The 12,373-nt window shown below is 41.5% G+C and overlaps 1 protein-coding gene across 2 annotated transcripts in view; it reads left to right on the top strand.

Annotated features, from left to right (window-relative positions):
• The window catches only part of LOC149205966 (superoxide dismutase [Fe], chloroplastic-like), a 196,246-nt gene that overhangs the window by 77,629 nt on the left and 106,244 nt on the right, over window positions 1-12,373 (top strand). For both annotated transcript variants that reach the window (XM_089395240.1, XM_089395239.1), the window contains exons 2-3: window positions 1,766-1,843; window positions 2,043-2,231. In XM_089395240.1, the coding sequence (XP_089251366.1) occupies window positions 1,766-1,843; window positions 2,043-2,231 (267 nt within the window). The remainder of the gene's footprint in view (window positions 1-1,765; window positions 1,844-2,042; window positions 2,232-12,373) is intronic.

The following is a 12,373-nucleotide window of genomic DNA, read 5'->3' as shown; positions in this document are numbered from 1 at the left end:
CACTTTTAATCTGGGAAAATGGTAAATCACCCACCATGCTTTCTTTGGCCACTGGAAGTGACTTCTCGTCATCCCGTCTTGTCGATCATCTCGTTCTGGTTCCAATGAGGTATTACACTAAGGTGTTCCATCAAATATTCTTCCCGAATGCCAACACGAATTATCAGAATACAATGGAACCAAAATTAAACTATGCAGAACTGTCCATGATGATGGAATATGCCAAGCGAATGCTGTTAGACCCCATAAAACTCCTCAAAACCCTTTCAGGACCCCTAATGACACAATCCTGCTCCTGTGACTTGGCCAGCATGTACCTTGGAAATCCATTCTAGCTGTACCATAGAGGAAACTGAAAATGGGGACGTTACAGAATTGTCCTTGGTTAGTACTTTGGAATGTGATGAAGGGAGTGATGAAATATAAGGTACTGCACTATTTGGAATTGCTTTTGAAAAGAACAATATTTTCAGTTTGAGCATTTTTTCAGATGCGGATTGGATGGTAGAGGTTGATGATAGAAATTCAACATCAGGTCATGTGTGTAATCTTGGAAGTGGTGTAATTTCATGAATAAGTAAAAAGAATTTTTTTGTTGCACTTTCATTATCAACAGCAGAATATAAAGCAGCAGTGAGAGCAACCTGTGAAGCAGTTTGCTTACGCAGGATATTGAGTGATTTGAAGCTGCAACAGATCTATCCAACAATCTTGCAATGTGACAGTCAAAGTGCAATAAAAATGACAAGAAGTCTGATATTTCATTAAAAATCAAAACGCATAGAAGTACATCATCATTACATTAGGGAGGAAGTACGAAATAAGTAGATAGAGCTACTTATTTGCAAGTCACAAGATCATGTAGCAGACATTTTCACTAAGGCATTTAACATGAGAATTCTGAAAACAAGAAAAGTCTGAAAAGTTTAGAAACCTGCTGGGAGTCACTCAAAACAAAATAGACATTAAGGGGTGATGGTTTTCAACATTGTAATGCTTATTTTGTAAGACTTAGCTCCTAGGGGACCAATAGTGTTACGCAAAAAATAATGATATAGTGAAGTGTAATGTCAGGACAAAGTTAATAACATGTTAGGTCCAAGGCTGTAATAAGATACAAGTTGTTCCTTACAGGATAACATCGAACTTGTTTCCTCCTATCGGCGTATTATTCACCACATGTCAATGACATAAATGAAATACATCATTGGTTCTTTCGACATATATCTGCCCAGATGTGTTAACCGGTTTATCATAGTTTATTTACATTTGTTTACCATGTTATTTGAAACCCTGCTTGTCCCTGTCTTTTATACCTGCTTACTATGGTTCTCCTCAATACACATTTTTCGGTCCAAGAAATAGAAAACAAGAGGAGGAAAGACTGGAACAAGTTGCATATTCACTATTTCAATAGTTGTCTCATCTAGATTCAAACATGGGATTGTGTTTCAATTATTTTTTCCAGTTTAGGTTTCTAGGGTCAACCAGTTCGATGACTGGTCCTGTTCTGATAACACTAGTTTCAAATGGGATCAATATTCCTTGTTTCTTTAATATCTTCAAGTGACAAGCATGTAGGACGTGAATGCTAATCTTTAAGAGCAATCTTTGTGCATAACAATACGGAATTCGTTCCTGACTAAATGGTGCATATGCTTGTTTGTGTACTCTTAAGCATCAATGCCTAGATTTCTATATTTCTTTATGCCTTCCCCAGTCTTCTTTCTTAGTCTGTGCTCTGAGTGATATTTTTACATTCCAGAGAGGGGCAATGCTGAAGTCTCGGATGGCTCCATTAACAGTTGCACTATTTGGCTTGAAGGAACCACCATATAAACTTGTATGTATCTATAGAGCTCCATGCATATAGTTCAATTTTCCATTGAATGTTCAACAGTTCATTTTAAGTACCTTGCTCATTTGTATTAAATGGCAGTTTGGACTGTCAGGTTCCTCTTTGAATTAGGATTTTATGAATAAAGTTTTCATAACATATCCAACAACTATCTGCTTAATGTGCTTATTATGTATTTTGTCAGGATGCATTAGAGCCATTTATGACTCGTCGATCTCTGGAATTTCATTGGGGAAAACACCATCAAGGCTATGTGGATAACTTAAACAAGCAAATTGAGGGCAATGAATTAGAAGGATTTACACTTGAAGAACTTATCAAAGTAACATATAACAATGGGAATCCTATGCCAGCTTTTAACAATGCTGCCCAGGTGCTTACAAGTTTCTTTCAACCTTTTACGTTGTGTGGCATTATTCAAGTAGGCCAGGTAATTGCAGTCAATAGATTCTTTGCAGTTTTAGATTCTGTGCTAATCAGTAGCCAAAGATTCAGATTACAGCAGCTACTTAAGTGCCCTGAAATTTACCTGCTAGGAAGGACTGAATGGGAATTACTTTGGGGAAGAAAATGTTAAGTCTAGAGGCGCAGCTTTAGTTTCCTGTAAATGAGGATGGAACTTTCTACTAAGGATGCATGAATGGAGGTGTAGCAATGGGCATAGGAAATGATATGTAACACATCTCCTTGTCTTTGACTTCTATGAAAAACTACTTGCTAGTTGGGAGGTAGAGCAGAACTCTCAGGACCCTCAGTCAGTAATGGGTTAGTGTAGCTAAAGCATAGAAATAAAACCATTTCCTAATGTATTTGAATAAAAATATGTGGCCTAGCAGCAAGGAACGAGGTGATCAGATTTGTATTAATGCAGAGACCTGGGTTCAAAATGTAGAAATTTATGTTTTAAGACTTTTATTGCAAATTCGGAAATTTCACCTCACACTAGAGGTTTCTTGGATCTAATCCCTATGAACTTCATCTTGAAGGTTTGTTACCTACCAAAAGTGGGTGACTCCAAAGGAGAATTTTTTTTGGTCACCTCTTCCAGCTGGCAGCCAACAGCCCCTGACAGCCACTGAGTAGCCAATGTGATGTGCCATTCTCATCTCTGCCACCTGCAGCAATTGTATGTTTCCTCGCCCATTTGTTAAGAGCACATGTTGGAAGGTGGGCAATCCGACCTAAAAGGTACTTTATTCATTATACAATCAGGTGCCTATGCTTGTTTTTCCTTTGGGCAGTTGGAATGGATTATGAGATGACTTGGAAGAAGGAAGGGTTTTGACCGTGGTTTTGTTCCCTCACCTTAAATGGGGGTTAATCTTCAATCCTAGTCTAGTGGGACCTCCCCAAATGGCCCGTGGCTTCAAGAAGGGAACTTCTTGGGAAGCCCTGATTGAGATAGCGTGTTCCATCTATCCCTTTTCCATACTTCTCACTTCCCCTCTGTACATTACGAGCCCTTATTCCACCTTCCATCTCCGGGTCCACGTCACAATGGGTCCACTGGGGTTTAGCACATCCCATCGCCTTTTTCCGCATATCTGGGGCGGGCCTGGAAACTTTACCCCGAGAGGTTGATGCAACTAAAAGAAAAGGAAAGAGCATATCATGGCCACAAGCAAGAAAACACAGACAAAAAATTATAAAATGCAAAAGATGGCCTGGAAATTAACATTAGCATGTGGGAAAAGCCAAGCATGAACTCTACCCCTTATATTTATGGCCATTACCTGGTTCTTGGGGCCAATGTTGCACTATCACATCATGGAAAGGAACCCTTGCATGTCTCAACCCCTAGTGGGCGATGAATTTCCCCACCACTAGGGGGGTAACCATTGCTACACATCATTCAAAGCATGCTCTCATTTCCTAGAGCTTCAGGCAGTGATAAAAATAAAAATCGAGAAAATGAAAAAGGCAATAAGAGGGGTGGAAAAACAAAGGATGGGGTAACTCATGCATCCACGATTGCTTCCTCCTCACATATGTACACCCATTATGTGGAATTAGTCATCATTGCTCCCCCTTTGACCATTGCATTTGGCCCTGAGACCACTTTTCCCCTATGTTCCATCATTAGTCACATGACACCCATTGATTGAGGGATGTACTAAGGGCCTGTCTTTCCCCTCAGGGACTGGGAACACCTAATAGGGTCATCCATTAGCCACTCCTACCTAGGGAGGTAACACTATTACGTGATCAAAGCCCCAAATTTAGAAGGGAAGCCTTGTATAAGTGTCATTTTTCCCTTGATTAATGAGCTTGGTCCACTTAGACGCACTAATAATTATTATACCTGATGGTGAAGATGCAGCACTGGATATTGTGTGTGATTGGTAGGAGGTTGTCATCATGGTCTAGGCAACTTAATTGGGGCCCAAGTTCACTAGAGGAGCATATTACACCCTACAGGTGAAGCATTGAGAGCCATGGGACTCCTGTCACTTGTAGAGCATCATTCATATCCATGGGCACCCTCAACACCTCAACAAGCTTGCACTTTGCCCCATATTATTCACGAGATGATGCACTTGGACCAACATGCCCTAGTCGGCTTAGCAGTGATCACATGGTTTGGCAGCTGATCCGAGGCCTAGATGAGGTTTGTCTCACCCCTTGAGACATGGGAGGGCTAGCACCATCCTCAGAGCCCTCAATGTTGGAGCAGAACCAGGCTATTTCACCACCAGGAGACCCATGAGACCAACTTTTGTGCCCCAAACCCAAAATTGGGGTCCACAAGATGATTTGCATGGAAGTCTAGGGGCCAACCCCTAGACCTTGATTTTTGGAGCCCTCTACACTCATTTTGGCACTAGAGGAGCCCAACGCTTGCCTAAAGGAGGCCTACACATGCATGATGTCAGCATTTCAGCCCTCCTATGGGTTAATTATTATGTTTTCACATTGGCTATAAGGTCGACTTGTGACCTTACCTAGTATTTGCCCATTATTTTATTAGTTGAGGGGCTAATAGGCTAAAATTATACATCATTGGACACATATATATTAGAGAGATCTCATTTGATCTCTCTCATCATCAACTTTGTGAATTCGAACTTCTTAAAGAACTCACACTTGCTTCTTGTGGGTGAATTGGAGATCATAAGATGCACTTTGATATTTGGAAGCTCATTTTGACATTCTTTGGAGCAATTTCTTGGTCTAATAGAAGGATGTATTGCATGTTATCTTGTAAGTGGAATCTATGGTTGTATATCTTTTTCTTTAATGTCTAATGCATGGAACTATTGATTCTAGGTTAAATTTTTGTGCCCTAATTTGTTGAAGAATATCTAGATGGATGTTGTATGCATTACTCATTATGACATGTAATGAATGTTCCTCATGGAGTACTTCTTGTTATTTTCCATCAAAATCCATTATTCCATTAAGTAGGTAACTATTGGAATTTTGATAGCTAGGGCATCAAATTTTGGCCTCCTTAGATGAAAATTAGGCTTATCTTAAGCATCCTAAACTCCATATACCCATAGGACAAGGCACTAGTCCTATCACTTGGTGATCATCTTGAAATTTCCTCCATAAATTTCTCTCCTTAAATTTGGTCCTTTTAAGGCCAAGAGGGAGAATTTAGGGCTTAGAGTGAAATTTTAGGGAGGAGGGTTTTTAGTGGTTTGAGAGGCTAAACATCAAGTGGTAGGTCTTGACTACATGACCTATCAATTTGGTGGGCATCTACTCAAATTTCATCCATAAAATCTCTTGCCCCAGGTGTTTCCCTAAGAGGGAAACCCTAGTTTCTTCTCCCTCAACTTGAGGACTTTCTTGAAGGTTTCATGAGCCTTGTAATTGTTGGAATCCATCACAAGGAACCTTTTCTCTTTAGTCTTGACCTTTGGAACTTCCATTATCGTCAAATACATCAAACCCTAGGTCTTGCACCTACCTTTTCTAGGTGTTTTCATTGAGAGTAAATTGCTTCCTTATGGAAGCCTTTGAAATTATATTGTGTCTTTCTCTTAAATGAGCCATAGTGAGATCATCTATACCTTATCTACAGACTAGCTATTTTAGAATTGATCTCTTCCTCTCTTATTGGGACTCCCATTGGTGAAAGCCTGTAAAGAGCAGGGTGTTTTGGCTGAGGTGACATTGTGCCTCTGCCCCTTTGTTAGCACTTTGTCTAGCTTTTGTCTTGTAGGGTTTCCCTCTCCAAGGCCTGCTAGATTTTGTGGTAACATTTTGGCATCGTTGCCAGGGACACGAAGCATGTGTCTTATCCCCACACGATAATATAGATCATTATTTGGCGACTTCATTGGAAGAACGAAGACCTATTTCTTCATTAAGCCTCAAAGTCAATGCTTGTAGAGTGAAGCAAACATCTTTCAAGGCAATTCAAGTTCACCCTGCTGACTCCATATCTGTATCTTATGAAAATTTGCACGACAAGAATGTGAAAATTCCTAGATCTAACAATCTCAGGAATCCTAATGCAACCAACTGAATCTACTTCACCTAGATTGTAAATTACATTACAAACTTATTTCAGATTTCTTCTTGAAACATTGAAGTAAATTACTGAAGCAACCTACACCAAATTAAATATGATTCTGAAACATAGAAATTGAGCAAGGAAATTCAAATACATAGGACACTGTTATTTTTGGACAAATGTCCCTTGAAAAACTGGAAAAACCCAACTTGGGAAAACCGGTGCAATAGTGAGGGTTTTATTTTATTATGCAGCAGTGAAATCTGAGTACATCTATGGATGCCCAACTGGAAATCCAAACAGCAAGAAAATCTGGCATAGATATTCCCTAAGCAACCACGACACTTGCGTTCCTGCACTTGCATTCCTACACTCGCACGTTCCTGCATTTGCGCGTTCTTGCGCTCGCGCGTTCTTGCACTCGCGCGTTCCTGCACTGGGAATAACTCAGCCTCTTGCTACTGCCTCTTCGGATCTGGAAATATTCCTCCGAATCACTGTCCCTACCCCTCTACTGCAAAAGATCTCTTCGATCAGAATTTCCTCCTGAGAACTTCTCACTTCAGAAATTCGATCTCTTGATCTCTCGATGTATTTTCCAAATGACCCTCAAGCCCCTTCTTATATCTTCCTGTTGGACAACCAATGGCCTAGATTAACTCCTAATCAAAGGCTCAGATCATTTTGACTTGATCTCCGTCTTTATCTAGAAGATTCACCCACAATTAGATTAATACCCATTAATATTTTAATTTTCCTAAGTTTAGACTTAGGAACTCCATTAAAAATATTAATTATTTTAATAAAATCGTCTCTGGGTGGAATTTCCCAAAACGGTTTCTGGGTTCTTTGGAATGCATGTGCCCAAGCCTCCCTGCAAAATTTGAGGCCTAGAGCACATCCGATGCTACCCCAAATCAACACTCCCTCTTAGTGAGGAATGTGCTCTAGCAATATACTGCTGCTGCATACTGCTTTGACTCTGAAGCATTGTCCTCTGTGCTGCTGATGTCTGGCAAGCTGTCTACCAACTATTGTGCTACTGCTACTACCGCGCTGCTGTTGCTACGGTACTGCTGCCTTTGCCACTGCCACTGCCAATGCTACATCTGTACTACAACTTCCTCTCAAACGTTGCATCTGCTATGTTACTAGCACTGCCACTGCTAACACTGCATCTGTACTGCAACTCAGTCGTTGAGAGAAGCAACTGAAAAACATCCAAATTATTGAACTAACTGTGTTCAGTATGATACCACGTGAATGCTGGAACTGACTGCTGCTAGTCTCTGCGCCGACCCTCTAAATATATTGCACTGCAGCTGATCTCTGCTTTGTGCCATCTGCATTGTTGCCAACTCTGCTTTGCGTTGCTTAGACTCTGGCGCTCCTAGGCATTGCAACTGTCTCCTCGACACTCCTCGGCACCATCCGAGACTAGTCCATCCTGCTACCACAAAACTGGGCTCCCTTAGCAAGGTATTGATCCAAGAGCTGGACTCCTCAAGGATCCTGCCCATCTGTAGCTCTTTCGAACTACAAATCCAATTCAACCCACCTCCCTCCTGGAGGTATCTTGGCTGTCATGGCGAACTCCTCATCTTCGATCTTCACGGCTGCAACCTTAGTATCGTGCTTCTCATCCTTGTCCTTTTTCTTCAAAGGACATTGGGATGCATAGTGGCCCATCTTGCCACATCTGAAACACTTCACCTTGGATACATCCTTCTTTCGTCTCTCTTGCCCCTGCTGCCCCTTTGATGCAAGGGCTGCATTATCCTCCTCTACTTTGGGCTTTGACCCACTGCTACTACTGCTTCTGTCAAGTTTGACCTTGACCAGGTCTCTCCTCAGCGCTTCTTGTTTTAGAGCTGCCCACATCTCATCCCAATTAGGCAATGTTGCTCTGCCTAGGATACTCTGGACAAAGACTTGCCACTCATCCGAGATAGAATTTAGGGCCAGTCTCACTAACTTCGAATCCTGAGGTGTATGCCCTGCAGTCGACAACTCATCACGGGTCTCCTTTAGCTTCGTGAGGAATGGATCCACACGTTCTCCCTTTTGCATCTGCGCAAATCTCAACTTTTGTTCCAAGTACATCTTCCGCTGCTCAGAAGATCCCTGATACAATGTGGCCAAAGCATCCCAAATCTCCTTAGCAGTTGCTCTGCTAGCAACGTGCAATACCACGTAATCCTTGACTCCATCCAGGATCATCCTCTTGGCCTTTGCCATTTTAGCTCTCTAATTAAGCGGATCTGCATTCGCAGGGACAACTACAACACTATCAACATACATCTTGAGGGCATGCTCATCTAGAAGGAAGGACATTCTAGCCTTCCAGATGACGTAGTTGGAAGCTTCGTCCAACCTGTCCTGATCCCTCAAGCCACTGGTTGCCATATCCTTCGAAAACTGTCAAACAACTCCCTCTTTCTCCTTACTGTAGCTTCTAGGTTGGCTTACGCACTCCTTGATGGAGCTGGTAAGTCTGCTTCTCCTCTGCTGCTCAGCAAATGAGAAATACTAATTTCCTCGCCAAGAAATCATTGAGGAAGTATTCCCTCGCTATGCGATCTGCTTCCTTCTTCTGACGACTTTTCTGCCCAGCACTCAGCTTGTAGAAAATTACGTCCCTCTAGCTCTGCGCTGATGCTATGTGTGGTTCCCTCTGCCTTGGCAAGTTCTTGATTCGGCAGTCTTACCCCTCTTTCAGCTCACTCAGAGAGAGACACCCACGAAAATATAGCCCTCTTGGATAGAACTGCTCAATCCCTCAGGGGATTCAAATTGCTGGTTGCTGTAGAAAGTTGGCCCTTGCTTTAGTGCTAGATCTGCTCTTCTTGTTTCACATCAACACCTCTGATACCATGTGAAAATTCTTAGATCTAACAATCTCAGGAATCCTAATGCAACCAAGTCTACTTCACCTAGATCGTAAATTACATTACAACCTTATTTCAGATTTCTTCTTGAAACATTGAAGTAAATTATTGAAGTAGCCTACACCAAATTAGATATGATTTTGAAACATAGAAACTGAGCAAGGAATTACAAACACATAGGACACTGTTATTTTTGTACAAATGTCCCCGGAAAAACCCAACTTGGGAAAACCGGTGCAGCAGTGAGGGTTTTATTTTATTATGCAGTAGTGAAATCTGAGTACATCTATGGATGCCCAACTGGAAGTCCAAACGGCAAGAAAATCTGGCAGAGATATTCCCTAAGCAACCACGACACTCATGTTGCCTGCACTTGTGTTCTTGCACTCGTGTGTTCTGCACTGACGGGTTCCTGAACTTGCGCGTTCCTACACTCGTGTGTTCTTGCACTCGTGCGTTCTTGCACTTGCGAGTTCCTGCACTGGGAATAACTCAGCCTCTTGCTATTGCCTCTCCGGATCTGGAAATCTTCCTCCTGATCATTGTCCCTGCCCTTCTACTGCAAAAGATCTCTTCGATCAGAATTTCCTCCTGACAACTTCTCACTTCAGAAATTCGATCTCTTGATCTCTCTATGTATTTTCCAAATGACCCTCAAGACCCTTCTTATATCTTCCTGTTGGACAACCAACGGCCTAGATTAACTCCTAATCAAAGGCTCAGATCATTTTGACTTGATCTCCATCTTTATCTAGAAGATTCACCCGCAATTAGATTAATACCCATTAATATTTAATTTTCCTAAGTTTAGACTTAGGAACTCCATTAAAAATATTAATTATTTTAATAAAATCGTCTCCAGGTGGAATTTCCCAAAACGGATTCTGAGTTCTTTGGAATGCATGTGCCCAAGCCTCCCTGCAAAATTTGAGGCCTAGAGCACATCTGATGCTACCCGAAATGAACAAAGAAATGGCACATTAGAAGGGCTTATTTTATATGCTTCATGATAATGATCCTCAATCTAATGATCATGTTGTCATTAGTAGCCAAGAGGAGCTTCATGCCCCTCTTATTGAATCTCTTGGGAGCCATGAAATGGAGGAGCCTCCCCAATGCCTTCACAGGGGGTTGTGGTTCTTCGAAAGATATGATGATTGTACGACACCTTGTTCTTTCGTTGATAATCAAGATGATGTGATTGTGGATATGTATGAGCCATCTATCTTTTCATGTCGTAAGGGGGAGATGTCCGAGCTTGCTCTTCATCAAAAGTTTATGAGCTTGATCGGTTAATTCTCGTTGCAAGAAAGGTGGCACAAATTGGATTCCTCTTTTCCCTCCTCATCCATGATCCTTGATACATGGTCCTCATATGTTCCACCTCTCACCCTTACCATTTGTCAGGCAAACCTTGCAATGGATAATGTGATATTTAGATGCTCTGCCTCATGATGGTTCATAAGGGCAAGTGTTTTTATATTGATCTAATGATATGTTGGTTACATTGGCTATATGACTATGCTTAGCTCTTGCATAATGTGTTAACATGCATGGTAGTGTAGGTGTATTGCATGTTCCTTTTTCATAGCTAGTATCATCGTATCATGTTCTCATGCTAAATTAGATTGCATGTAGATTAGACTTACATTTAGTATATATTTACTTTTATGTATGGAGTATTTCTTCTATGAAAAACATTGGTGATTAAAGTACGCCCAATGCACATGCTCCCAAACAGTTGTATTGTGATGTACAGGTTACAAGTTTGCGGTCCCAAGAGGTTGCCCGAGTTCTCATGAACTCCTCATTCGAGCACATGTATCATGTCCTCTACGGTGAACTCATGTCCTAGTTGGAGCCAATTGTTACCCACCAAAAGTAGGTTACACCATAGGAGAGTTCCTTTTGGTCATCTCTTCCAGCCGACAACTAGTAGCTCTTAACAACCATCGAGTAGCCGATGTGATGTGCCATTCTTATTTCTTCCACCCACATCAGTTGTATGTTTCCTCGCCCATTTGTCAAGAGCACATGTTGGAAGGTGGGCAATCCGACCCAAAAGGTACTTTATTCATTATGCAATCAGGTGCTTATGCTTGTTTTTCATTTGGGCATTTGGCATGGATTATGGGGTGACTTGGAAGAAGGAAGGGTTTTGACTATGGTTTTGTTCCCTCACCTTAAATGGGGGGTTAATCTTCAATCCTAGTCTAGTGGGACCTCCCCTAATGGCCCTTGGCTTTAGGAAGGGCATTACTTAGGAAACTCTGATTGAGATAGCGTGCCCCATCTATCCCTTTTCCATACTTGTTACTTCCCTTCCGTACATTATGAGCCCTTTTTCTACCTCCCATCTCCGGGTCCATATGACCACGAGTCCACTGGGATTTAGCACATCCACTCCCCTTTTTTCGCATATATGGGTCGGGCTTGGAAACTTTGCCACAGGAGGTTGATGCAGCTAAAAGAAAAGGAAAGAACATTCATAGCCACAAGCAAGAAACCAAAGAAAGAAAATTATGAAATGCAAAATATGGCTGGGAACATTAGCACGTGGGCAAAAGCGAAGCATGAGCTCTACCCCTTATCATTATGCCCATCACCCAGTTCTTTGGGCCAATGTTTCTCTACCACATCATGGAAAGGAATCCTTGCATGTCCCAACCCCAAGTGGGCGATGAACTTCCCCAACTCTAAGGGAGTAACCACTGCTACACATTATTCAAAGCATGCTCTCATTTCCTAGAGCTTTGGGCAGTAATATCTTTTTCTTTAATGTCTAATGCATGCAACTATTGATTCTAGGTCAAAATTTTGTGCCCTAATTTGTTGAAGCTCAATTTGTTGAAGAATACCTAGATGAATGTTGTATGCATTACTCATTATAGCATGTAATGAATGTTCCTAGTGGAGTACTTGTTATTTTCCATCAAAATCCATTATTCCATTAAGTAGGTAATTGTTGGAATTTTGATAGCTAGTGAATCAAATGTTAGCCTCCTTAGAGGGAAATTAGGCTTATCTGAAGCATCATAGACTCCATATGTGCATAGAGCAAGGAACTAGTCCTATCACTTGGTGATCATCTTGAAATTTCCACTATAAATTTCTCTCAAATTCGGTTCTTTTAAGGCTAGGAAGGAGAATCTAGGGCTTAGA

The sequence above is a fragment of the Pinus tabuliformis genome, chromosome 1_2 (genome assembly GCF_031772625.1).
Source record: "Pinus tabuliformis cultivar Carrire ecotype Pingquan chromosome 1_2, CPIR1, whole genome shotgun sequence".
Taxonomy (NCBI): Eukaryota; Viridiplantae; Streptophyta; class Pinopsida; order Pinales; family Pinaceae; genus Pinus; species Pinus tabuliformis.
This window is presented reverse-complemented; position numbering and strand designations above follow the sequence as displayed.